General features: G+C 42.1%; 1 protein-coding gene across 9 annotated transcripts; it reads right to left on the bottom strand.

Moving 5' to 3' along the window:
- Positions 1–71: 71 nt before the first annotated feature.
- UTP6 (UTP6 small subunit processome component) lies at positions 72–27954 on the bottom strand. Of its 9 annotated transcripts, none has more exons than XR_014821400.1 (19): positions 27737–27954; positions 26066–26150; positions 22699–22740; positions 22373–22465; positions 21647–21694; positions 21118–21181; positions 18568–18686; positions 17157–17234; positions 15710–15791; positions 15303–15384; positions 13875–14059; positions 12918–12997; positions 12242–12319; positions 9318–9497; positions 8402–8482; positions 7452–7561; positions 6235–6686; positions 2838–4512; positions 72–1917 (listed from the first exon to the last, which is right to left on the bottom strand). XR_014821400.1 is itself a non-coding variant. In XM_003131746.5 (19 exons), exons 1-19 carry the CDS (start codon positions 27826–27828, stop codon positions 1760–1762), a joined length of 1797 nt encoding a protein of 598 aa, XP_003131794.3. In that variant the 5' UTR covers positions 27829–27954; the 3' UTR covers positions 72–1759. The 9 variants fall into 9 exon arrangements, 1 of the variants encoding a protein (XP_003131794.3); XM_003131746.5 differs by having other exon boundaries at positions 2838–2910; positions 6620–6686; XR_014821402.1 differs by having other exon boundaries at positions 334–1917; positions 2838–2910; positions 6620–6686; positions 9318–9825; positions 11630–12319.

Raw genomic sequence — 27954 nt, 5'->3', positions numbered from 1 at the left:
AACACTAGAAGAAGAAAAAAAAAAGCTGGGGACACATCATTAGTAATAAAGAGACAAACTTAAGATTAGCATTCCTCATACATAAAAAATTCTTTATAAATTAGTTTAAAAAAATTCAAAAAATAGTCAAACATGAAAAGAGTACCAGAAAAAAACACAGTAACTACACTAATATCAAAGAAATACACAATAAAACAATGACCTACACCCCTTTACATCTATTAAAATGGGAAATATAAGAAATATAATATCAACAGCAGGTAAGGGTGTTGACTTTTCACACAGTGCTCCAAAGTATTTTCATACAAAGCAAAGTGACAGTACATATCCATGTTCTTTAAAATAGTTAAATCCTTTAATACAGTAATTCTATTTTCAGATGTTAGTCTTCTAAGGCAATAACCAGGGATATGAACAAAGATTGATAAGAATCTTCACCAACAGCATTTCTAAGAAAAATTAGAAATGACAAGATCCAACCATAAGAGATCAGTAAAATAAGTCATGGCTCATCTATACAATGGAATGTTATAAATTCACTAAAAATTTTTAAGGTTATTTAATGATATGGGGGAAAAAAACATAATATTAAGTGAAACACAACATTAAGTAATACTTCGCCCAATGACATCATGTTAAAGGAGATACAAGTCAAACAACTGCCTCCTCCGCGCCCAGAATGCTCTTCTCTGCTCCAAGCCATCCTCTATCCTCGCCTCTGAAAACCCTTCTCTTTCTAATCTACTCCCTACCCCTGACTTTTTTTTGTTGCCAGGCCTCCCCAATGTAAACACCTCTTCATATCAGTCCCAGAGACAGAATATACTTTTTTAATAATCTCTTAATGTTCGTTTTTCTTGTTTAACTGTCACACCTTCAGCATATAGACATTCCCAGGCAAGGGATTTCAGAGCTGCAGCTGCCAGCCTATACCACAGCAACACCAGATCCAAGTCGCATCTTCAGCAGCTTGCAGCAATGCCAGATCCTTAACCCCCTGAGCAAGACAAGGGATCAAACCTGCATCCTCATGGATACTAGTCAAGTTCTTAACCTGCTGAGCCACAATGGGAATCCCCAATCTCTTACTATACTTAAAGGACATCTTTCCCCCCAATACCCAGCATCCTTCTCTGCTGCTTCAACCAACTCAGGACATCCAGCTCTGTTCCTCCAACCCCTACTTCCTGCCCTCAAAGCTTCCCTTCTTTCCTGCCTATGAGGGGCATTCAATGAATGAATGAATGAATTAGTATAAATACAATTCTAATAAAAGAAATCAAATTCCTGAGTTTAAGTCCAGAAGATGAAATTAAAGGATGCTATTATTTTCTTCTCCACATGATTCTATTCCCTCCATATTTTCAATAACAAATGCATACCATGCATACCTTTACGATAAGGAGAGAACAAACAAAGAGAACTGTACTTTCATCTCCATTTTAAACGATCCCATGGGTCTAGATTAGAGGTACCCATGTTTGACCAGAGGTAATAAAAGCATATCAGTTATATGATTTCCATATATTCTGGAAAACATTTTGGACCTATGGTAGGTCTAGCCTCAACTATGGGCCTCTGGCCACTAAAGAGCAGTTCTCTTTTCTAGAATTAAAGAATCAACAAAACTAAAGCATGTCTCAAAATCAGACAGGTGTCTTATCTGCCACCCCAGCAAGCCACAAATGAATACATAACACGAATATTCCCAGAGGGCTCATAATACTATTTCACAAAGTTGGCTGTGTTCTTCCTCTTTTCACAAGTGGCCAGCCTGATGCATAGCATGTTTAGCCACAAACAGCTCTGCTGCCTCCCCCTGCAACATTTTCATGGCTCGCCAATAGATCTGTCCGCAATTCTCAGGTCTACCAAGGGGGTGGTCCAATTCTTCTTTGATGTAATCCATCCAAAGATCTTTAAAAGGAACCCAAAAACGTATGTTACTATAAACATACAATTAGATAACTGACAAGGTTTTACTAGATAAGCTTATTCAATATTAACTCAATGCAAGATTTCTAAGAAATTTAACCTCTTGCTATTTTCTGAGAATACTATGTGGAACAATACTTGAGTTTCTTTACACTACAGTATAACAAAGCTATTTTGCTGCTGTTGTTGTTAAGTAGAAAACTTCACTTTAATCCTGACAGTCTATGTATTTCACAAACTGAAAAACACTAAATATTTTAGAGGGAGGATTTTGCTGAGTTTCTTCAAGGTGAAACTGACCTCAATGACTTCACTAAACCTTGCCACCATGTTTAATAAAATAAAACTTGCTTGGGTTATTAATTTCACCAAAAGAAAGTCTGCTAAAACCTTGTAAAACCTTGTATTTTAAAAATCTGAGTTTAACAATGATACACGTCAGTTTTCGAGTTCCTAAGTAAACAGACTCTCTGGGACATTCCTACACCCAGGAGTGTGTGAGGACTATGTGGCCACAGCCAATGACATCCCCTGTCAGTAAGTATCCCATTACCCCACAGCTATAATCCCCACCCCGCTTCGTCCTGACCTGCATTACTAACCTTTTCCTTACAAATTATCACACTTTTTTTAAGAGAACCAAACCAAGTAAATACCCCTCTAATGCAGAATTCTGAAGAGAAAAGCCTGGACTCCTGGACTTGTGAACTTGAAATTATAAGCAAAATTATGTCGGCAAGTATTTATGCACAAAGGGAGGGAGGAGGAAGGGGAAGGCTGCCAAGTTTTATTCTCAAAGATAAATCCCCAAAACAGTTAAGAAACAGTTTTCTAACCAGAATGATAGGTTACAGACCACACATGCAAAGAGACTCATGAGTCCATAATTGAAGTTTACTTACCAGAATCTACAGATCCAAATTCTCTCAAAGCCCTCTCATAATATTCTCTTAAGTTGGCCATCTTGCAGGATTCCTAACAAAAACAATCAGACAAGCTTGCCACAAAAGCCCAATTTATAATGTCACAAAGTAATTTCACCCACATTGTGAAGCAGCTACAGTCTATTAGGCATCTGAAGGAGGAAGAGGGGTGGGCTTAAGTGAACACATCCTGGCTCTGAACTTATCCAGAGAAAAATCAAATGCATGACATGGCACAGTGATGTAAATGCCAAACAGTGATAAAGCACAGGTTCCCGTAGTAGAAAAAGCCTGGTCAATCCGCACATGGGGGAACCTGGGCAGCTCCATAGAAAAAGACATGGGAAAGCCTTGAGGGAGGAGCAGGACTTAAATAAATGGGGAAGGTTCGACTCTCTATGGCTCGGGATTTCTTCCTCGGATATCTAGGCTCTGCCACATATATTAGCCGTGTATACCCACCTTAAAGCTTTTCATATCAAAGCAAAGTATATATAAATACTAGTTGTGGGAACTTTAGCAAGTTTTTTGAACCCTCTGACCCTCAAATTTCCTCACTCATAAAACAAGGAAAACCATATCTCTTAGGGCAACTATGAGGATTAAACTGCTGACTAATTATTGAGCAGAGTAGCCAGCACTAACTTCAGTGTGAATAAATGTTAATTCTTTACCTCTATTTCCATTTAAATGCATAATCTCTTCGTTTCATTTTCAAAGCAGATTAATATCTTCAGCTTAAAAATCTTGATGAGTAGTCAAATAACTATTTTCTCATTCTAATTTCTCTTCACTGAGACTATATACTATTTTACAGAAAGCCAGTCTAACCTCCTATCTTATACATGCATGAAAAATAGAACCACACTTTGTGGAGGGCTCATAACGTGCATAGAACTGTACAAGGGCCTTTCCATCCAGCCTCCCATTTGACCTTGTAACTCTCACACCCTCAAAACAGACGAGGCTGTCAAGGTAGAATTAAGTGACTTGAGCAAAGCACATAGCTATCATGTTATTAATCCAAAGCCTGGTTATTAATTACTATACTAGATTATCTCCTATACTGTAAGACAAGAATAAATTATTGATCCATACAATGGTCAAAACTGTGAACTTAACAGTTGGGAGTTCCCGTCGTGGCTTAAGTGGTTACCGAATCCGACTAGGAACCATGAGGTTGCGGGTTCGATCCCTGGCCTCGCTCAGTGGGTCAAGGATAAGACATTGCCCTGAGCTGTGGTGTAGATCACAGACGCGGCTCAGATCTGGCGTTGCTGTGGCTGTGGCGTAGGCTGGCAGCTAAAGCTCCGATTAGACCCCTAGCCTGGGAACCTCCACGTGCTGCAGGAGCGGCCCTAGAAAAGACAAAAAAAAAAAAAAAAGAGAGAGAGACAAAAAAACAACAACAACAACAAAAAAAACCTAACAGTTAAACCTCATTATTAATTTTTCAAAATTCAGATAAAAATAACCAACACCAATCAAAATATCAAAACAGGAGTTCCTGTTGTGTCTCAGCAGAAACAAATCCAATTAGTATCCATGAGGATGGGGGTTCGATCCCTGGCCTCACTCAGCGGATTAAGGAGCCGGTATTGCTGTGAGCTGTGGTGTAGGTCGCAGATGTGGCTCAGATCCCACACTGCTTCGGCTGTGGCATAGGCGGGCAGTTACAGCTCTGATTCAACCCCTAATCTGGGAACTTCCATACGCTGTACATGCGGCCCTAAAAAGCAAAAAAAAAATTTTTTTTTTTTTTTTTTGCCTTTTCTAGGGCCACTCCCACAGCATATGGAGGTTCCCAGACTAGGGGTCTAATCGGAGCTGTAGTCACTGGCCTACGCCAGAGCCAGAGCAAGGTGGGGTCCGAGCCACATCTGCGACCTACACCACAGCTCACGGCAACGCCGGATCGTTAACCCACTGAGCAAGGGCAGGGACCGAACCCACAACCTCATGGTTCCTAGTCGGATTCGGTAACCACTGCGCCACAATGGGAACTCCAAAAGCAAAAAAAAATTTTTTTTAATTTAAAAATAAAGGAAAGAAAGCAAAACTGAATACTTGGAAAAGGTATGGAGGAAATAGGTATACTGATACATATATCCGGTGATTATCACCATAAATAAGTATAACTTCTAGAGGACTCCCTGGCAACATTAAAAAAGAACCATTAAAAAAAGCCAGTCCCAGGAGTTCCCGTCGTGGCGCAGTGGTTAACGAATCCGACTAGGAACCATGAGGTTGTGGGTTTGGTCCCTGCGCTTGCTTAGTGGGTTAAGGATCCAGCGTTGCCGTGAGCTGTGGTGTAGGTTGCAGACGCGGCTCGGATCCTGCGTTGCTGTGGCTCTGGCGTAGGCCGGTGGCTGCAGCTCCGATTCGACCCCTAGCCTGGGAACCTCCATATGCCGCGGGAGCAGCCCAGGAAATAGCAAAAAAAAAAAAAAAAAAAAAAAAAAAAAAAAAAAAAGACAAAAAAAGCCAGTCCCAGAAATTTATCTCAAGAAAGTAATTCAAAGAGTTACATAAACCAAATGTTTGCAGCACTGTTTTCAGTATCAAAAATCTGGAAACAGGAGTTCCCCTTGTGGCTCAGTGGGTTAAGAACCTGACATAGTATCCATAAAGAAACAGGTTTGACCCTGGCCTCACTCAGCAGGTTAAGGATCTGATGATGCCGAAAGCTGCTATGTAGGTCACAGATGTAGCTCAGAACTGGTATTGGTATGGCATAGGCCAGCAGCTACAGCTCTGATTCGACCCCTATCCCAGGAACTTCCAAATGGCACAAGCGTGGCCCTGAAAAGAAATAAAATACAATTTTAAAAATCTGGAAACAACCTATATGTAATGGAACGGTTAAGAAAACTACACGTTTAAGAATAACATGACTGGAGTTCCCGTTATGTCTCAGCAGTAACAAACCTAACTGGTATCCGTGAGGTTGCAGGTTCAATCCCTGGCCTCACTCAGTGGGTCGGAGATCTGGTGTTGCTGTGAGCTGTGGTGTAGGTCACAGACTCGGCTCAGATCTCTCGTCGTTGTGGTATAGGCCGGCAGCTGTAGCTCCAATTCAATCTCTACCCTGGGAACTTCCACATGACGCAGGTGCGGCCCTAAAAACACCAAAAAACAAACAAACAAACAAACAAAAAAAAAACCCACTAGAAACAGTTCTAAGTGCCTACTCTACCTCACAAGCCCAAACAAGACACAGGGCACTGTGGAGGTAGGGAAGGAGCATTTCATACAGCTTGCCAGGGAGGGTTTTTTTTGTTTGTTTGTTTGTTTTTCTCTTTTTAGGGCCACACCCAAGGCATATGGAGGTTCCCAGGCTAGGAGCAGAATCAGAGTTACAGCTGCCGGCCTACACCACAGCCACAGCCCCGCTAGATCCAAGCCGCCTCTGCAATCTACACCACAGCTAAAGGCAATGCTGGATCCTTAATCCACGGAGCAAGGCCAGAGCTCAAACCTCATGGATAGTAGTCAGATTTTTCTCCACTGAGCCACAATGGGAACTCTGGGCAGGCTTCCTTTAAGAGGTGATATCTGACTTTTCTAGTTTTGAGACATTTACTTTTTCTTCTTTGCTTGATTACCATTCCTAAAACCCATCTATGAAAAAGGGGGTAGGGGAAGGGATGAAAAATTACACTGTATCATAATGCGATCTTTTTAAATAATAAAATGCTTCCATAGCTTAGTAAGCACGAATCCACCTTCCCAGACGAGAAATGCATAGACAGAGCACTTACTTGCTCCTTTTCAAACTGGATCATCTTCCTGAAAAAATCAACTGAAAATGGTCGGCTTTCCTGTAAACTAAAAGGGAGGGGAACCATTATCTTCCGGGGTGACAGCGCCTCTTACATCCCCCCAGTATTAACACCTGGGCCAGGGCCTCCGCTGTGTGGCCTGCTAAGTCCTGGCTGGGACTCGACGCAGGGACTGGAGCTGACCACTGGCTGGCTCACCATTTTCCATCTCCAACGCCTTGCTCTTCCCCACCACCAAACGCCTACCCCGTTTTCTTCCTGTTCTCTTCTTTCTCACCGTTAGGGTCTTAAGTTCTCTCTACTCCATCTCAAGGTCTTTGTGAAGAATACCAATAATTCCATTTCTAAAAATATACTCTAAGCAAATAATTTCCAATATGGGCAAGTAATATTTGTGCAGAAGGGTTCAGCAAAGCAGTTACAGCACATCCCCAGGGTGGTACATCATATAGCTACTGAACATCAATGCAACGTTTAATAAATGTTGTTTATGAAGAACTATTACTGACAGGGAAAAGTTCTAACTTCATCAGTAAAAGTGGTACACTGCATGCAATTACAATATAAGCTCAGACACACGAAAAACAAAGTTTAAAATGATACATTAAGATGGATGTTTTAATCTTGCTGACGGGATTACAGTGAATTATTAGTTACCTCTTTCTCTCTTTTTAAAATTTTCCACAATGTGTATGAACTTAAAAGGCTCTTGGATTTATCCCTCAATCTATCTATGATACGTGTAGTCCAGATATGAGGGGTTGAGTATGGGGTGGAGAGACTCATCACAGCTATGCATGTCTGTGTGTACCTTTTAAAGACAGCTCTGGCCTTTTTGTAGCCACTGCTTCGATAAGCCCAATCCAGGTATTTATCCTTCAGAGTGACGGAGTCAGCACCCATGACAGCTAAGACAGCTTTCTAAAATTTAAAAGAATAAAGAAACAAGCTACATCAGGAAATGTCTAGATATCAAAACAAATTTTTCATCAGCCACTCAATTAACAGTGCTTTTTTTTTTTTTTTTTTTTGCCTTTTTCTTTTCTTTTTTCTTTTTTTTGGCCACAGCAAATGGAGGTCCCAGGCCAGGGATCAGATCCAAGCTGCAGTTTCGACTCATGCTGCAGCTGTGGCAACACCAGATTCTTTAACCCACCATGCTGGGCTAGGGATCGAACCTGTGTCCTGATGCTGCAGAGACACCGTTGATCCCATCTTGCCATAGCGGAACTCCTTTTTATTTACTTTTGGGAGCCGAACTCATAGCATGAGGAAGTCCAGGGCCAGGATCAAACCCAGGCCATACCCGCCACCCGAGTCACAGCAGTGACAATGCTGGATCCTTAATACACTGAGCCAACAGGGAACTCCTACAGTATTTTAAAAAGACCATCTGCTTTTTTTTTCTTTTGGTCTTTTTTCCTTTTCTAGGGCCACTTCCCGCAGCATATGGAGGTTCCCAAGCTAGGGATCTAATCGGAGCTGTAGACGCCAGCCTACGCCAGAGCCACAGCAACGCGGGATCCGAGCCGTGTCTGCGACCTACACCACAGCTCACAGCAACACCAGATCATTAACCCACTGAACAAGGCCAGGGATTGAGCCCGAAATTTCATGGTTCCTAGTCGGATTCATTAACCACGGCGCCGCAACGGGAACTCCAGGATCACCTGCTTTACAAATAACCCTCTGAAAGCTAACCAGATAGCAAATCTATTTGCTCATTTCCCACACCCAAGACTTAGAACAGGGAGCCTGTACCTTAAAGATGGCTTCAGTGTCTTCTTGGCTTTTGGCACCTTCACTCCACTCTGCCCAAGAAATCCACAACGGCAAACAAATCTACTCACACACAAAAAAAAGTTAGAAAATGACAGCTTAGTGCTAGGTTCTGAAAACCAGTCACTTTAAAGACAGGACCCTCCTGAGATCATCAATATGTGAAATTCAGAGTCACTGCCAGTCTGTCCTCACTGTGACAGAGTTCTCAGTGCCCAGAAGGAATGGTATGCTGGGACACAGCACGTTCTGACCAAGTCACCCAAAACAATATTCTCCTGTTAATTCTACTTTCCCTCTTTTGGGGAATACTGCCTAAGGTTATTATCATCAATTATCTGCTAGTTAGTTAAGCAAATGACAGCCCACAACCCGTCAGACCCAAGTTCCCCAGGTCATGTCTCTGCAGCCTGGGACCAGAGCACAAGTGCTAACTAACCTAGGCTGAACCACCTGATCCTCGCTCACGTCCCCGCAGCACACACAAAAGGGCAGTAACATTCTCATGATTTTCCCCCACTTTAACTCCTAGAATACTTCTTTGCTACTAGTATAAAAGATTTACTGCAAAGCTTTAAGGTTTAGAAATATATGTGTGTTTACAATCAGGCTTCAGTTAAGTTTTGGAAGCATGTGAAAATAATATTCTATTAGCATTCTCACTTATGAGATGTATACATAGGAGCAGAAAAATTTACAGAATGTGGTCGGCTTTCAAATAAAGACTTAGAAATAGGCTAGTAAATGGAAGTAATTCTCTACCTGTGACCCCTGAACCATCACCACAAATGCACTCTGGGGCCAGCTCTCCTCAGACGAGTCTACTCCAAATGAGCTTTGGCTGTGGTCTTAAAAGTTTCCCAAGCAGAATGAAAAACCAAAGACCCAACTCACAAACCTGGGGTTTCAGGCGCACAAAGGCTTCTTCAAAAACCATGGCTACATCAGGGCTCTCTGAGGCAATCAGCACCTGCAGCTTCACCTGCCACATCATCACCGAGTCTTGGAACAACTCAGTCCCAGCTCCTGCCACCTCCAGGGCTTCCTTAAAGAGGTTGTGCTGCAGCAACAACTCACTCTGGATGAGACAAAAGGTCATTGGAAAAGTAACTACCAAGAGCTACCTATCTATGGACATGGGGACACGTCAAGACCTCATGGGAGGCAACAGATCCAAGAGCCTTTCCACCAAGCCTTTCACCAGCTGCCAAAAAGGCACAAAGGGAATAATTCAAAATTTCTCCTCCATTCCCTGCTCCTATCCCCAAGGGCTATCAAAAAACAGGGAAGAGGTGAAAAGCAGAGGCCTAAGTAATTTAGAGTGAAAGTTAAATTTTTATTTATCTTTTTTTTTTTTTTTTTTTTGGTTTTTAGGGCCGTACCCACAGCATATGGAGGTTCCCAGGCTAGGGGTCTAATCAGAGCTACAGTTGTCGGCCTACACCACAGCCACAGAAATGCAGGATCCAAGCTGTGTCTGCAACCTACATCACAGCTCACAGCAACGCCAGATCCTTAACCCACTGAGCGAGGCCAGGGATCGAACCTGCAACCTCATGGTTCCTAGTTGGACTCCTTTCCACTGTGCCACTATGGGAACTCCTTAAAGTTAAACTTTAATAAAATAGTTCACCTATAATAAAACAAGTATTTGTGGGGGTGGTAGGGAAACACATTTATTCATTCAAACAGAGCTGGGCACAGTATTAACTAGCACCATTTTTCTGAAGAGTCATGATACTGTTCACACCACAAACTTGGGAATTTTAACAAATATGACCCAACAAATAAATGAAGAGGAGGAAATCTTATCTGCTCAAAACTGCTTGTATCCACACTAGTGTAACAAGGAAAACCTAAAACCGATCCAATTTTAAAAAATTGTGGAAAAGCATGTAAATGGTAGTACATAATCTATTCATTTAACAAGCATGTTAACTGTACACTATAAATGCTAGATTCAATAATGAGGACAGGTACGCTCCCTATGGCTCACAGCTCATCCAGTCTAGCAGCAAAGACAGCTTGATACATGTCATCACAGAAAAAGAATCCTATGCTACAGGAGGAGTACAAAGCAGGAGCACCCAACAGCGTCTTTGGAGGTGATGAGAAAGGACTCCCAGAAAAGAAGCCCCGTCTAAGCCAAGGCTTAAGGGAAAGCAAGTGTCGGGTGAAGGCAGACATCCCCAGGAGAAGAGAAGGCACCCCGCTCCAGCATGGGCAAGAGACTGGAGAGAAGAGGGCTTGGATCCAAAAGGAAATCCAAGCTTAGCATGTCTGGAGGGGTGGAATGTAAACCGGAGAACTGGCAGGCGAGGCTGAAAGACCACAGGCACCAAATCAAGGACACTGAGCAGCTTTATCCAAAGGACAAAGAGAAGTCACAGAATAATCTGGAGCAAGGATGGGTGTACAATCAGCCAAGCATCTGAAGTTGAGAGGCAGTGTGGTGAGAGACTCCCATCAAAGGCAAGGTCACCAAATGAGTGACAAGGGGAGAGGCCTGGGAGAGACAGCAACAGAAACGTAGTAAGGAGGAGAGGATGTCTGAAATGGCCAGAGCAGAGAATGTTAAAACAAATTAAAAATGGAAGGACTATCAAGGCAATACTCCCAGCCATGCCCAGTGGAATTTACAGGGTGGAAGTGTCTCGCTAGCATCCAAAGGCTCCAATAACCAGCTGGACTCATCCAGGCCAAGGGGTTTTCACTGTTAGATGCCATAATGGAAGAAGGGTACCCCAATCACGGGGTAATACAATAATGACACAAATATGTAGTTGATGCAGATCTATGTAAAAAAGTATACCAAAAATGTTAATATAAAAAAAGTAGACTACAAAATAGCAAGACATTCATTGCAAATATGTAAAAATTGTGTAAATTAAATAAATCAAAAGAGGAAAGAATTATACAAATAAAAGGCACTCAATAAATACAAAGACTTTTGTCCTTCTTTTCCCCTAAGAAAGTATTTAGGAGTTCCCGTTGTGGCACAGTGGTTAATGAATCCGACTAAGCACCATGAGGTTGCGGGTTCGGTCCCTGCCCTTGCTCAGTGGGTTAAAGATCCAGCATTGCCGTGAGCTGTGGTGTAGGTTGCAGACGCGGCTTGGATCCTGCGTTGCTGTGGCTCTAGTGTAGGCGGGGGGCTACAGCTCTGATTCGACCCCTAGCCTGGGAACCTCCATATGCCTTGGGAGCAGCCCAAAGAAATAGCAAAAAAAAAGAGAAGGTATTTAGATACAGTAACACATTCTCTCATGCAATGCTCTCAACAACTTTGTGAGGTAGCAAAAACGAGAAGCACTCATTATTTTAAAACCACGTAAACAAACTCAGAAAGGTTAAGTGGTTTGCCCATCACCTCCCTATTAAGTGGCAAAACCCAGGCTAGACCTGTGTATTCCCACATTACATTTTTCTGGTCTCAATATAATAATCCTTATCTACTTCAAAGTATAAGGATGGGTTAATATGTCTCTTACCTGAATGTCAGCTTCTAAAACACAGAAAGACATCTAATTTGCCTTCACTGTACTAACAATTAATCTGAGCCAAGCATAGGTTCAGGAAAACATGAAGGAGTGGACAAACAAAATAAACCCAATTGTGACCCTGTTCTGAGTGTTTTCATTATATAATATTCCTCCCTCTACTGGTAGGAATTTCATTTCTGGCATACACCAAACACTAACAGCGACATAGAAACACTCTCTACAGCCAACGTAGTCTTCGAAACTAGCTTAGTCATAAAACTGCACATATTAAAACACATGCCACCAGCATGAACCAACCAGAAGTTATCTGTGTCCTTACCCACTGCTTGTACTGGACTTCAGGTAGAAGTCTGAGTTCATGTGCCTTCCTGAATGCAACCATGGTTCTTTCCAGCCTCTGAAATCAGAAAGAGCTCTCAGTTCACTACAAAGATCCCAGAACGGGCCTTTGGCCGCTGACAGAAACAAAAGCAGTTTTACCCCTGAGAATTGAGAGGGGGACTGAAGTGGTTTCACTTGGGGTTTTTTTGGTTTTATTTTGTCTTTTTAGGGCTGCACCTGCGGCATATGGAGGTTCCCAGGCTAGGAGTCAGATTGGAGCTACAGCTGCCGGCCTACACCACAGCCACAGCAATGTGGGATCTGAGCCCCATCTTCGATCTACACCATAGCTCACAGCAACGCTGGAACCCTAACCCACTGAGCAAGGCCAGGGATCAAATCTGCGTCCTCATGGATACTAGTCAGATTCATTTCCGATGAGCCACGACAGTAACTCCTGAAGTGGTTTCACTTGTGATTAAATGATTTGGGCAGATACACCTCCTAACCTGGTGGCCAGAACCAGGGCAAGGCAAACTCAGCCCTTCAGAATGACAGGTCACTCACAGGAGGAGGAGGAAGCTCTCCCAGACCCCAAAAGAGCTGTGTCTATGTTCTTCTTTCAGAAGACACTGTCTAGCCGGCCACCGTAACCACAGAACATAAGTCAATACCTTCTCTCTGAGGAGCTGGCTGTTGGTCTTCTTAGTAAACCTTTCCATGCAAAAGTTGAGGTAACACTTCCACATGGCCTCTGGAAAAGTCAGAAAGGGTATGTGATCAGATCACCAACTCTTTTAGTTTAATAGTCATCATCATACACCTTTTCTTTGAAAGGAAAACTCCTCTGAGGAAGAGTTTAAACTGGTTTGATGAAAAAAATAATTACTTTGATTACAACCAAACATCTCAAATATTGAGGGAAAAACAAGTAATGGTATAAATATAAAAATTAAAATCTTTCTCCATATTACATACCCTACCTTTACTTTCTAATATTATAAAATCATAAAATAAATCGATAACAAAAGATAAATAAGAAATGATGATTAAACAATCTTCTGAATTATTTCCTAAGTATCATTTATTTCTCCAACTAAATGAACAGAATGCTACAGAGATTTAGGAGGGTCATTAAAATGCTCCATCTGGAGTTCCCGTAGTGGCACAGTGGTTAACGAATCTGACTAGGAACCATGAGGTTGCGGGTTCGGTCCCTGCCCTTGCTCAGTGGGTTAAAGATCCGGCGTTGCCATGAGCTGTGGTGTAGGTTGCAGACGCGGCTCGGATCCCGCATTGCTGTGGCTCTGGCGTAGGCTGGCAGCTACAGCTCCAATTGGACCCCTAGCCTGGGAACCTCCATATGCCGCAGGAGCGGCCCAAGAAATAGCAAAAAGACAAAAAATAAATAAAAATTAAAATAAATTAAAAAAAAAAAGTCTTAAAAAAAAAAAAAGTTAAAAAAAAAATGCTCCATCTTTTACCACCAAAGAAAGAACAAGCTGGAAAGCCAGGCACACTGTAAACTACCACAGAGAGGTTCCAGAACCCAATTTTGGTCATGTGAACGGGGCCCGTTTCTACGTTCAGAAAGATGCCTCCTCCTCGGCCCTTGGCTGGGTGAGGCTCACCTGTGGGCAGAGTCTTCACCGCCTCCTCATACACAGCGCAGCACCGCTCCTCCCGGCGGGTGGCCTCCGCCACTTTGGCTTGTTTTGTTGTAGGTGGCTCATCTCCTGGTTGCGACTCCATCTCTAATTCTCGCCTCGCCACATAATCCCAAGTGAGGGGGTCGTCTGTGTGTAAAGCCTGCAGGCTGAAAAATACTGGCATCAGCCCTGGGACATGAAACTCAGAATCTCAGAGAGATAGTACCAATACTCTGAAAATGTATCCAGGACACCCACTGGGACAACCCAATTCCAGGCCATGGTCCCTCATGGCCTAGAGGTTAGGGCTCAGCGCTTTCACTGCTGCAGCCCGGGTTCCATCCATCGTCTGGGAACGGAGATCCCACATCAAGCCACTACATGCTATGTCCAAAAAAAAAAAAGACAATTCCAGCACCACAAAAGCCATTTCCCAACAGGCTCTCCAGATGTCTTCACTCTCCCTCTATAAAGGCTGTCAATGGATCAGAGCTGTCACATGCTTGTCAGTTTCAGATTGCTTCAACATCATTCACAAATGCTTGCTCTCAAAGTCAAAATGCAGCTTTGTGTGACGAGACACCTCAATCTCAAGCCCTGAGAACCTCATCACATCCAGATTCCTGATTTTCTCTAATAGAGGGAGCCCAATCCTCTACCAAAACCCTGAAGGTATCCACAGAGCAAAGAGATCCAAGTTTAAGCTTACCACGTATGAAAAGTAAGAGTGCTACTAAAGTTCCCACAAAGTAGGCTGCCCACATTCTCGAGCCATACAACCAGTGTTAAAGAACAACGTCTGATTAGCTGCAACACTGAACTATGAACGTTCATGAGGGCAACTCTCACCTAAAGGACAAAACACAGCAATTCCCGTCGTGGAGCAGTGGAAACGAATCCAACCAGTAACCATGAGGTTGCGGGTTCGATCCCTGGCCTTGCTCAGTGGGTTAAGGATCCAGCATTGCGGTGAGCTGTGGTGTAGGTCACAGACTTGGCTCAGATTCTCTGTTGCTATGGCTGTGGTGTAGGCCAGCAGCTGTATCTCCAACTTGACCTCTAGCCCGGTGGGAACTTCCATATGCCGAGGGTACGGCCCTAAAAAGCAAAAAAAAAAAAAGGGCAAAGACAAAAGACACACTAGGGAGGCAGGAATGTAGATTTTTATATAAGCTTCAGGGTATATTTATTATTGAACAAAGGCAAACTATTTCTCAAGGCAAGCCATAAAAGGAGTCAAACTACTTCTCCAAAAATACATTTTTTTAAATCTATTATGATAGTCCTAAAACTTAGCTTTCTTCCAAATATTTCCTGTGGGATTTTCTTTCCCCCTTTCTAAATATACAACTTCAAACCCTTATAACAAGATCAAAACAGACATTTTCTCCTTGCCACTATCTTACTTACTCATCATAAATTTCTCTTTGCAGATCTTTGGCAAAATCAAATAGCTGTGCAATTGAAAGGAGGGACACATGAAATTCTGCACCTAAAATTTAAAAAGCAGAGAAGGGAGTAAGACTCAAAAATAGCACTTCCTACTTAGTGCTAGTTAGTTTTTTTCCTATAAAGTGGAAAATAAGATAAAATGGAAAAAAAAAAATCACCCACGATCCCACAAAATAAGCAAAGTCACTGTTAATATTTGAGTATGCATAAGTACTTTAACTTTTATTTTAAGCTTCTTTAGGGCATAAAAAAATTATGTTGGCACAGGCTGGTGGCTACAGCTCTAATTCTACCCCTAGCCTGGTAACTTCCATTACGCCGTGGGTGAGGCCCTAAAAAGCCAAAAAAATAAAAAAGATACCTACCTTTAATTATGCTTACAGAATTTTTGTAGATGATCCGTGCCAACTCGCCCTTAAGGATTTCTTCGGAATATTCAAGATTCTCCTAAAGAGGATGATATTAAAGATAATTTAACTGGCAGTGCACGAGGATGAAAATTGACAATCCTAGACTACCTGTGCCACATAACCTTTGGCAAATCAGGGTTCCCTCTCTGGGCCCTGTTCCCTCACTTTTAAAATGTGCAGCTTGACCGAACAAGGTCACCAATCCTCCAACTGTGTTCTCTCAGGCTCCTGGACTGGTAGCAAGATCACACGGCTTAAGGCCTCACTCTCCACCTAGACCAGAATAGGTCAAGTTTTTTTTTTTTTGTTTTGTTTTTTTTAGGTTAAGTTTTACATGCCGTGTTTACCCATCTTTTTAAGATTTAATTTGGATAAAAAAGTTTAGAGCTGGAAACCACAATAACAGATGATAGCACAGTCCCTTTTCCAGCTTTAACATTCTCAAACTTCCTTCTTTAAAATTATTTTCGTGTAAAAAATTACATAAAAAGAAAAATTAAAAAAAAGAAAAATAAAGGAGTTCCCGTCATGGCGCAGTGGTTAACGAATCCCACTAGGAACCATGAGATTGCAGGTTTGGTCCCTGGCCTTGCTCAGTGGGTTAAGGATCTGGTGTTGCCGTGAGCTGTGGTGTTGGTTGCAGACGCAGCTCAGATCTGGTGTTGCTGTGGCTGTGGTGTAGGCCGGCGTCTACAGCTCCGATTAGACCCCTAGCCTGGGAACCTACATATGCTGTGGGAGCAGCCCTAGAAAAGGCAAAAAGACAAAAAAAAAAAAAAAGAAAGAAAAAGGAACCACACATTTCACAACCTTTCTTGAGCTCCTTCAACCCATTAATATATCACTGAATGAAATCATAAAGTATTAAAGCCATAAATGAGATCATGAAGTATTTAGCTAGTCCATCAGTAACAATTTTGAGGACCACTCCAATTAGGCCAAATGTCTATTTTTAAAGCACAAAATTCCATTTTTATTCCTAAGCCCATTTCAATTAAATCAATGCTAGACTCATCTAAAAGTTTTAAAATATTAAATTGGAAAGAAAAATATATTCTAGGAGTTTCATTGTGGCTCAGCAGTAATGAAACCAACTAGTATCCATGAGGACATAGGTTTGATCCCAGGCCTCACTCAGTGGGTTAAGGATCCAGCGTTGCTGTGAGCTGTGGTGTAGGTCACAGACATAGCTCAGATCTGGCAGGCTGTGGCTGAGGCTGCGGCTATGGCCAGCAGCTGTAGCTCCAATTCAACCCCGAGCCTAGGAACTTCCATATGCTACGGGTGCAGCCCTAAAAAAAAAAAAAAACAGAGAGAATGCACTCTTAAGATTTTTTTTTTTACTCCTAAGCAGGTAAAACACTATATATTGTTAACAAGTAACAACACATTGGGATCTTACCACATCCATCTTGGCTGTTTCAAATTCTTGCTTTTCTTTCCTCAATTTCTCAGCATGCATCAGTTCCATCCTAAAGTACTACATAGAAGAGAAATAATGAACAGAAAATCTTTGGAGACAATTTTTTTTAATTAGGAACATATAAGGTGTCATTTTTAAGTATCCCATCTGGGGAAGTTTGAGAAGAGTGTTATATTTTACTTCTTATGAAACCAGCCGAGGGTGACAAGGTGTGGGTATTATTTTATGCTCTTATGACAAGCAATTTGAAGACATGAATCAAAAACCTTAAAAATGCTATAGCATTAGGACATCCCTTCACAGCTAAACAAACCACAGTCTAGCCCTAAGTTGGTGAAGAGAAGTAACAAACATGTTATAAAGTCCTTAATCCAGCTGAGAAGTACAGAAGCTTGTCATCTTGAAGGTTTACACAAGTGATTTTACTTATAACTTCATCCATATACATCAAAAGAATTAACAAAGGCCAATGGGGAAACACCTTCTAACCCCACCCAACAGTAAAGAAGCAAACCAGCATCAGAACTGATCTACTAACAGAATATTTATAACATCCAGAGTCTCATGAAATAGCCAAAAGCGTCTATAATTCGATGGAAATTCACTTGTCAGACCAAGAAAATCTCAACCTGACAATCAAGAGACACCAACACCAAGATGGCACAGATGCTGGCATCATCTGACAAGAATTTTAAATCAGTGAACTTGAAGACTGAATAACAGGAATTACCCAATCTGAACAACAGAAAGCAAAAAAGGACTGAAAAAGAATAGATGAGGAGTTCCCGTAGTGGTGCAGTGGAAATGAATCCAACTAGGAACCATGAGGTTGCAGGTTCGATCCCTGGCTTCGCTCAGTGGGTTAAGGATCCAGCGTTGCTGTGAGCTGTGGCATAGGCTAGTGGCTACAGCAGATTTAACCTCTAGCCTAGGAACCTCCATATGCCATGGGTGCAGCCCTAGAAAACGCAAAAAGACAAAAAAAAAAAGAAGAAGAAGACACAAAAGGAGAGAAAAAGGAGTGGAGGGAAGGGGGGAGGGGTGGGGAAGGGAAAATAAATAAATGAATATATACATATATACATATTTACAAAGGTATAAGGATGGCTGAACCCTGGCCCTCAGCTAAAAGAAGGCAGGGTCCAGTTCTCTATCCGTCCCCACCACAAACGGCAAGTAGGAGTTCCAACCTCTCATTAACCTCCTGGAAGATGAACAAAGTCGACATCTACCACTGGCCAAGAAGCACCCTCCCGACCCCCTTTGCCCATCAGCTCCCCTATTATCCCTAGCCTCCATAAAGAGAAGTCTTCTTTAACGTAACAGAGAATACATGTCTCCAGAGGACCACATGAGACATCACGCTCAGCGTATGTGCACACACACTCACTTCTTGATAAAGTTTTGGGCACTCCGGATGAAAGCGCAGAGCTCGAAGAAACAGCTGTCTTGCACTTTCTGAAGACAGGCGATCTTCCATTTCCCATTTGGCCGCCATAATCCACAGAGCTGTAAGTGAAAAATGTCAGACTTCGTTTCAGTAAAGTAATCAGGACAAGTAAGAAAAGACCAATGCTCCAATTTTTTTTTTTGCTTTTTTAGGGCGCACCTTTGGCATATGGAACTCCCAGGCTAGAGGTGAAATTGGAGCTGCAGCTGCAGGCCTAGCCGCAGCCACAGCAACATCTGAGCTGCATCTGCAACCTATACCACAGCTCACAGCAATGCCAGATCCTTCACCCAATGAGTGAGGCCAGGGATCGAACCTGCATCCCCATGGTTACTAGTTAGGTTCTTAACCCACTGAGCCACAATAGGAACTCGCCAATGCTCCAATTTTTTTTGGGGGCGGGGGGGGTTGGTTGTCTTTTTTGCCTTTTCTAGGGCCGCACCCGCGTGGCATGTGGAGGTTCCCAGGCTAGGGGTCAAATCGGAGCTGTAGCTGCCAGCCTACGCCAAAGCCACAGCCACAGCAACACAAGATCCGAGCCGCATCTGTGACCTACACCACAGCTCATGGCAATGCTGGATCCTTAACCCACTGAGCGAGGCCAGGGATCGAACCTGCAACCTCATGGATCCTAGTCAGGTTTATTAACCACTGAGCCATGAAAGGAACTCCTTCAAAGATCTTTTTTTAAATCTTACCAAAAGAGGAGAGGGATAGAGAGAGGGAGTTTCTAATGGCTATCCATAAAGTACTGTTGCTTCATCTAAAATCATAGAGTATTTTGAACAAACAGGTAAATGTTTACACCCGTGGGTTCTTATATGCCTATTACTCTATTTCATCAGATCTAAGGACGACACCACTGTTAACTCACATACAAATCTTAAAATTGTCAAAATGCTGGGAAAAAATTGAATCTTGGTCAATGAAATAAAATTATTTTGTTCTTTTCTCTGTATTTAAAATAGTTGATACTTTCTTCAAATGACTCATAATTTTAAAAGTAAACTTTTAGGGAGTGGGATGGATTGGGAGTCTGGGGGTTAACAGATGCAAACTATTGCATTTGGAGTGGAAAAGCAATGAGAGCCTGCTGTATAGCTCTGGGAACTATATTCAGTCACTTGTGATGGAGCATGATGGAGGATAATGTGAGAAAAAGAATATATATGTATGACTGGGTCACTTTGCTGTACAGGAGAAATTGACAGAACACTGTAAATCAGCAATAATGGAAAAAATAAAAATCATTTAAAAAAAAGTAAATTTGTTTGGATGTACAGAGAATAAAGGCTTTTAAAACAAAAACCTTCATCCTTCTACATGAGACACAATCTTGAGTTAACATTGTGGCTCTTTTTTTTTTTTTTTTGTCTTTTTGCCTTTTCTTGAGCCACTCCCGCGGCATATGGAGGTTCCCAGGCTAGGGGTCTAATCGGAGCTGTAGCCGTCGGTCTATACCAGAGCCACAGCAACAACGCAGGATCCAAGCTGCATCTGCGACCTACACCACAGCTCACAGCAATGCTGGATCCTTAACCCACTGAGTGAGGCCAGCGATCGAACCCGAAACCTCATGTTTTCCTAGTGGGATTTGTTAACCACTGCACCACAATGGGAACTCCTGTGGCTATTTCCCTAGAAATTTCATAAAGGTCAGCTATTGCCAGGCAAGATCACTTTTGATAAAAATGACCATAGTTGGTAACCATGTCTGGACTAGAAGGGCTATGAATGTAGAGACACTGCTCTGGGCTTTGACTCCTGAAACAGCACAGCCCACAGACACAATATCTGGAGGTTACCCCCACCCAGAGGTCTTCAAAGCCAGAGTAGCTCCTCTGCTCACTCCCATGATCTCATGCCCTCCCATCTGAGCCAAGCCTCTGAACGGCTGAGAGTACTCTGCTGAGGAAACATACGTAATGCTTTCTTGCTCCATCTTTCAGAATTAACTGGTGCCAAATGCAACCGATTTTAAGTCTTGTGTAGTGTAGACCTAATACCTGAGAACAGACACTAAGGCACCTCCACTATAAATTTAATAACATACCATTCATTCAGTATCTCCACAAGAAGTCTTTCTCTTACAGAACAAGTACCTACTCTGTGCCAATCGCTTCTGTAACATCTGTAATATTTTGTAATCTTGTAAAATATTAATAAATTTCCTCTTTAAGTTTCAGAAATCCTCAGATTTGACTGCCTTCAAACAGAATGCCCCTCAAAGTACCAAAGAGTTTCTTTCACCATCAACTAAGAAACGTCATCCTTCTGGTCCACAGATACAGTACCTGGCACAGTAACTAGTACATGGCAGGCAGGAATGAACTAGGTGGCAGCTATTTCGAAATAAAAACTGCTGAGGCCAAGTGCCTATGCTCCAGTTCTCAAACTACTTCTTTTAGGTTTATGAAGCAAAATAAATTCCAAAGTGGCTTGAGCCTACAAAAAAGGTAGAAAAGGAACTGACAAGGATTTCACCATTACCTGGCTTGTTTGAATGAATGGCCAACATGGCAGAGAATACCTTGCTAAGTTGAGCTTTGGTAGCCTGTAAAAAAAAAAGAAAGAAGAAAAAAATTCTACTTCCTGCACAACAAAGTCATTGCTATTAATCTCTAAGGGATCTGTACCATACCCTCACCAACTGTAAAATCCAGTGAGGTAAGATCTGCTATTACTAGAGACATATAAACAAATACACACTCACTCCTAGTTTTATTCTACCAAGCCAGTATACACAAACAGTTTAATATCTAAAAAACCTTTCCAACTTGACTGAACAAACACACCTCAAGACCATGTTCTTTTCAACCGATGTGAAAGCCACTTAGAGAGCCATTTGGCTACACTAATGCTACTGACATAAAGTTCAAACCTCCTTGTGTTCTTTGTGCATTTATTAACCCTACACCTTTGGAGAAAACGTGGAGTTCAATTGTCAAGTATGAGGTTTCAAAGGCAGACAAGCCAAAAGAAGGAAAGAGGGACTAAGAGAGGGCTGCCCAATACTCACCCACTTCTTACAGAAGACTACGTATGACAGCCAGAGTTGAACATCATCCTGCAAGGAAAGCAATGCAGTAAGTCCAGAATTTAGACACCTTTGCATTAATTTTGTTAGAAACAGAAGCAGATTTCAGAAAATCCAATGTGTCATACGACATCCCTCAGACTATGAGGCTGTTCTCACCAAGGCCTTAGATCTCTTAACCGAGCTAACTCATTCTGAGCTCCCACTCCCGCCTACCATGCTCTAAGACAAAATCTGTGGTCTCACCAATTTGCTCAATGCATTTTTTAGATGGTCTCAATCAGGGGTAGCAAACTAAAATTCCTCACTTCCAAGAATCCAAAGTACTTTTCACATAATTCATCCGAGTCCCAAAACCAAACTTGAAGAAAACCAAGTTAATGAGGCTGCCCCAACTCTAACCTCATCTTCCACCTCCAAGTCTTTGGGATACTTAGAGACGTATCCAAACAAAGCCCAAGACTACTTTCTGATCCTTAAATATGTATCAAATCCACTGTTTTCTGCATTGTTCTCACAGACTAACTCTAAGGTAATGAAATCATTTTTCTTAATGGTTTGCTAAGTGGTTTCAAGTAATGATATTATCATTAGAATAAATCCTGAGATACCCAAGATTCCAAAATGACACATTTGAATACTGAAGTCATAACATGTATAATACAAAGCTTCACATTCCTTACACCTGAGGACACTCTGATCACTCACCTTCCACTTGGCTGACGCACGCCGGAAGACACCTTGTACCCGGTGTACGATAGAATTCTCAATCTCATCCTTCTTAAATGAATACCCAATGCGCTATAAAGGGGACAAGAAAAAAAAAAAGAAGCCTCAGTTTAATCACATTTATCCAAAGCAGCATTCCCACTTGATCTTTAAACAGAACTGATAAAGCAAACAATTACAAACATCACTGAGTGTATCACGACACAATTATTAATGCCAACTACCTCCCAAAGCCAAGTTCTAGCCAGACAGTCATACGACTTAATTCCACATTTTTTTCAACTTTCAGAATATCATCTACTTACAGCTCTTCTTCTCTGGATCAGCTCCAAGAGATTAATTTCATACTATGAAAGAAAAACACAGAAAAAGAGAAAAAAAAAATTACAACCTTTTATATAGAGGAAATCCATTCATTAAAAATCACAAAGTAAATAAAAATCAATAATATAAAACAAGATAATTTGTTATCAAAAAGCCTAATTTTGGGGAGTTCCCGTCATGGCTCAGTGGTTAACGAATACGACTAGGAACCATGAGGTTGCAGGTTCAATCCCTGGCCTTGCTCAGTGGGTTAAGGATCTGGCGTTGCCGTGAGCTGTGGTGTAGGTCGCAGACTCGGCTCGGATCCCGAGTTGCTGTGGCTCTGGCGTAGCGTCTACAGCTCCGATTAGACCCGTAGCCTGGGAACCTCCATATGACACAGGAGCTGCCCTAGAAAAGGCAAAAAGACCAAAAAAAAAAAAAAAAAAAAAAAAGCATAATTTTTAGAGTTCCCATTGTGGCTCAGCGGTTAGTGAACCTGACTGGCATCCATGAGGATGCAGGTTCAATCCCTGGCCTCACTCAGTGGGTTAAGGGTCTGGCATTGCCATGAGCTGCAGTGTAGGTCACAGACTCAGCTCAGATCCAGCATTGCTGTGGCTCTGGTGTAGGCCGGCAGCTACAGGTCCAATTGGATCCCTAGCCTGGGCACCTCTATATGCTATGGCTGTAGCCCCAAAAGACAAAAAGAGGAAAAACCAAAAAAACAGGCCTAATTTTCAGTAAATGTCTAGCATTCACTAAAAATGCACCTTACATCTGCAAAACTCACAAATACATAGATTAGCAAGTATATAAACACTTTAGTTACAAGGAAAGCATATTACTAAAACCTTACAAGATTTACAACATCAATCTAACTTCCTAGTCTGCAGAACTTGTTGAAACTTTTACTAACCATTCAAAAATGTTAGCTGACCCACCAGCAAATAAAGGAAATAAACAGGGCCATACTACCTGAAACAGGGTGCCCAACCGGCTCTCCTTCCTCTCCTCTCTAAAGGAGCACTAAGGCATTCCAACTGTGGCACAGCAGGTTAAGGATCCAGTGTTGGGGAGCTCGCACTGTGGCTTAGTAGAAACGAACCCAACCAGTATCCATGAGGATGTGGGTTTGATCCCTGGCCTCACTCAGTGGGTTGGGGATCTGGCATTGCTATGGCTGACGCATAGGCCAGCAGCTGTAGCTCCAATTCAACCCCTAGCCTGGGAACTTTCGTATGCCGAAAGTGAGGCCCCAAAAAGAAAAAAAAAACAAAAAAAAAAGACTCCAGTATTGCCTCTGTGACAGATTGGGTTCAATCCCCACCCCAGTGTAGTAGGTTAAGGCTCTGATGTTGCCTCTCAGGTTCAAACTCAATCACTGGCCAGGGAACTTCCACATGCTGCAAGTGCAAACAATCAATCAATCCATCAATTACAAAATCCCACTTACATTTCATAGCAAGTTCATACGGTTGTGTTCAGGCAGGGGGTATATACAGGTAAGAGTGTGTGTAGGAGGATTTTTTAATCTACTTATGTCAGTTATGCTCTCTAAAATGAAACAAATCAACCTAACCCACACGCAGTTTTTCAAATATGTCCAGAGTGAAGTATCTGCCACTTAAATCTCCTTAAACATCTCTACTTCCTTCAATGATTCCTCCTAGTACAAGGTTTGCATTCTAGCTGTCTTCCAACCAACCTCTCAAAGTCCTTAAAATGTCATCTTGAGCTTAACACAATGCTCAAGTCATTCTAAGTACAAAACACTTTTTTTCAAACCAACATCTTCTGAGGGCTCACTGTTTACAATGTTCTCTCCTCAGTCTAACCTGCCTGACGTTCCACTTTTTCTACTTTTGTTAATGTAATCACTTAGATTATATTTTTGCTTTTTAGGGCCCACCCACGGCATACGGAAGTTCTCAGGCTAGGGGTCGAATTGGAGCTACAGCTGCCAGCCTACACCACAGCCACACCAAAAAAGGATCTGAGCCAGTCTGCAACCCACACCACAGCTTACGGCAACACCGGATCCTTAACCCAATGAGTGAGGCCAGGGATCAAACCCGCAACCTCATGGTTCCTAGTCGGGTTTGTTTCTGCTGCGCCGTAATTTACTTCTTGACTCATTTTGGAGTTACACCATCTACTATGAGCCTTAGGACCACTTTCTGGGGATTTATTTTTAAGTTAGTTTTTGGCTGCACCCTTGGCACATGGAAGTTCCTCGACCAGGAATCAAACCCACGCCTCTGTAGTAACCAGAGCCACTGCAGTGACAACACCGAGCCCTTAACTTGCTGAGCTACAAGGGAACTCCAGGACCACTTTCAAATACAAAATTCTTTTTTCTTTTTGGTCTTTTTAGGGCCACACTTGCAGTATGTGGAGGTTCCCAGGCTAAGGGTCCAATCGGAGTTGTAGCCGCAGGCCTACACCACAGCTACGCCAGATCCAAGCCACATCTGGCAACACGAGATCCTTAACCCACTGAGCAAGGTCAGGGATCGAACCCACAAACTCATGGTTTCTAGTCGGATTCTTTTCTGCTGTGCCATGACGGGAACTTCTCAAATACAAGATTCTTAGCTAGGTATCACACACCATTTATTCAGCTGGTTGTCTGCTTATTTGTTTTCTTTTTCAGCTACAGCCAAGGCATATGGAAATCTGAGCTGAAACTGTGACCTAAACCACAGCTGCCGCAACACTGGATCCTTAACCCACTGAGCTGGACCAGGGATCAAAGTGGTGCCTTCACAGAGACAAGCCGGATCATTAATCCACTGCACCAACATCAGGAAATCCCTTGTTTTGTTTTTAACCTGTTCTCAGAACCTTTAGTCTTATGATACTTATTACTGTTAAAGTAGAAGACTCGTAACATCTTTCTGAATCCTGATTTTATTATCCAACATATTAGTTATTCTCTCCCACCTGAAAACTGATCTAACATGTATATTTTATCTGCACTTAAATCTTCCATTCATTTATAGGACTAAAGAATGACATGCCTCTTTCTAAAGTGACAGACTACAGGCACAGAAGTATTAACTTTCCAACCAACTACTCTCAAACTCACTCTCCTTTACTTTTCCCCACAAGACAGAATCAAATTTCTTGCTGAAATCTACATACTCTGTATCACTGGCAGTCTCTAATAGAAGAGGAAAAAAAGTTCAATTTACCAAGGACCAAAGCCTTGATAGAACACTATTCCAAAATTAGCTCTAATCTTATTCAAAAATTACCTGTCTAATCATCTGTTCTAGAATTTTGTAGAAAACTGACATCAAGCTCACCATTCTATGATCGATTTTAAATTTGTGAAGGAATTAAAAAGTGATATTATTCACTTACTTGGACATAATTGATAAAGTCTTCCTTAAAAAGAGTTCTTCGCTGTATTTTGTATTCTAGATCTGAAGCCTTCTTAATGATAGCCCTGAGGAGAAAGCCATTTAAAATGTAACACTTGAAATGAGCAGAAGATAAATAACTTTGGAATTTTCAAAGTTCGTTTTTAATATATTTTAAACATGTACCTACCAAAACATGTAACTCCCAAATAATTACCTTTAATAAGCAAGGACATATTCTCTTACATGATTACTTCCATGTTTTTATTATAATTATCAAAATATAGTTGATTGGAGTTCCCGTCGTGGCACAGTGGTTAACAAATCCGACCAGGAACCATGAGGTTGCAGGTTCGATCCCTGGCCTTGCTCAGTGGGTTAAAGATCCAGCGTTGCCGTGAACTGTGGTGTAGGTTGCAGACCTGGCTCAGATCCCGCATTGCCGTGGCTCTGGTGTAGGCTGGCAGCTACTGCTCCGATTCGACCCCTAGTCTGGGAACCTCCATATGCCACGGGAGCAGCCCCAGAAAAAGCCAAAAAAAGGACAAAAAAAAAAAAATATATATATATATATATAGTTGATTTACAATATTACATTAGTTTCAGGACTTCTGTGTTCTTAAGAGCATCCAGGATGTATTTTAACCTTTCATGAGAATCTCTATTGATTGCCAGGACCACTGACATGCCCACCAGCAAAGTAAATGATATTAGTGGTACTTTATGTGGTATTAGTGAAGATTTCTTTTCCTCCAAATTCAGGCCACTTGAATTTCAATAACAATCAAATTTCTTTCCTAAACTCTGCTGACTTCTGAATTTTCAACATTTAAGGAAAAAAAAAACAAAACCTAGGTTGTCTCTACCTATATCATTACAGCAAAGGGCTACTGAGAGGAGATTCACTGTATCTAATTAAGGAATGAACAATATGTGTATATCAGGAGGATTTAATGCAAGATTTGCATGACCAATAATCATCTCAAATTAATGGTAACAATATTTACTGAGCAATTAATGAAGAGTCCACAATATGTTGTGTTTCTTTAACAAATGTTTAAGGTTCCCATAGTCACAGTACTACATTCGCAGTCATTGTAAAACAAAGAAATAGTCGCAGGAAACCATTAAAAACTATTAATTTTAACAAATTAATGAATGACAACTATATACCACTTTGTTGGCTAAGCCCCAGGGTAGAAAACGAAGCTGAATTACATGGACCCCATCTTCAAGTCTTTAGATTTATCTACTCCTCCCGGGTTCCCTCGGCACTGTTCGCATCTCTTGGGCAGGACACTGTACTACAACCAGCACCTACACTTACAATACAGCACTATAACCAAAACGTTTCACATATCAGTGTCCCGCACCACACAGAGGGCCGTAAGCTCCTGCCGGGCAGAGATCCTGGTTTTCCACCACCTTCAAAGCTCCAAGACCTGGCTCCAAGAGGAGGTGTCAGTTTGTTGGGGGGAGGGGTGTAAATAGTCCGATCATCACGCAATGAATGAGAAATTAATTCTGGGTATCATCAAATACCGGAAATGTGTTTCTGCCATATTAGGAAAAATAAACACCACCCAAGTGCTCCCGCATCCCTGCCCGCCGCCACACACACGCCCCAGCCTCCCCGCTGCCCGCCCCACTTCTTCTCTTCCTCGGCTCTCACTTAATCTCCGCACGACTGAACAGTCCAATGCGCTCCAGCTGTTCCAATTCGGGGAGTCGATCCTCTATGCGTTCCTGAATTATCTCCGCCATGAAGTCGGAATTCTACAACCCACAGGGGACCCGCTCACAGCCAACACGCTCAGGAAACATCCACCTTCTATTCCGGAGACTCGGTTTTAACGCTCGCACGTGAGGTCGTAACGTGCGCCCTAGGTC

The sequence above is a fragment of the Sus scrofa genome, chromosome 12 (assembly GCF_054392235.1).
Source record: "Sus scrofa isolate SSC_HxYL_T2T_F1_AM1 chromosome 12, Sscrofa_HxYL_maternal_Yorkshire_Landrace_v2.0, whole genome shotgun sequence".
Lineage (NCBI taxonomy): Eukaryota > Metazoa > Chordata > Mammalia > Artiodactyla > Suidae > Sus > Sus scrofa.
The sequence above is the reverse complement of the archived record's forward strand: the minus strand, read 5'-3'. Positions and strand labels throughout refer to the sequence as shown.

Excerpts from the sequence above, each read along its gene's own strand:
- UTP6 (XM_003131746.5), bottom strand. The coding sequence starts at position 27,828 with ATGGCGGAGATAATTCAGGAACGCATAGAGGATCGACTCCCCGAATTG. Across the intron at positions 21,182-21,646 it reads TAGTCTTCTGTAAGAAGTGG|GCTACCAAAGCTCAACTTAG; the intron begins GTGAGTATTGGG and ends TTTTTTTTACAG. Across the intron at positions 6,687-7,451 it reads GCCAGAGCTGTCTTTAAAAG|TTTACAGGAAAGCCGACCAT; the intron begins GTACACACAGAC and ends CCTCCCTTTTAG.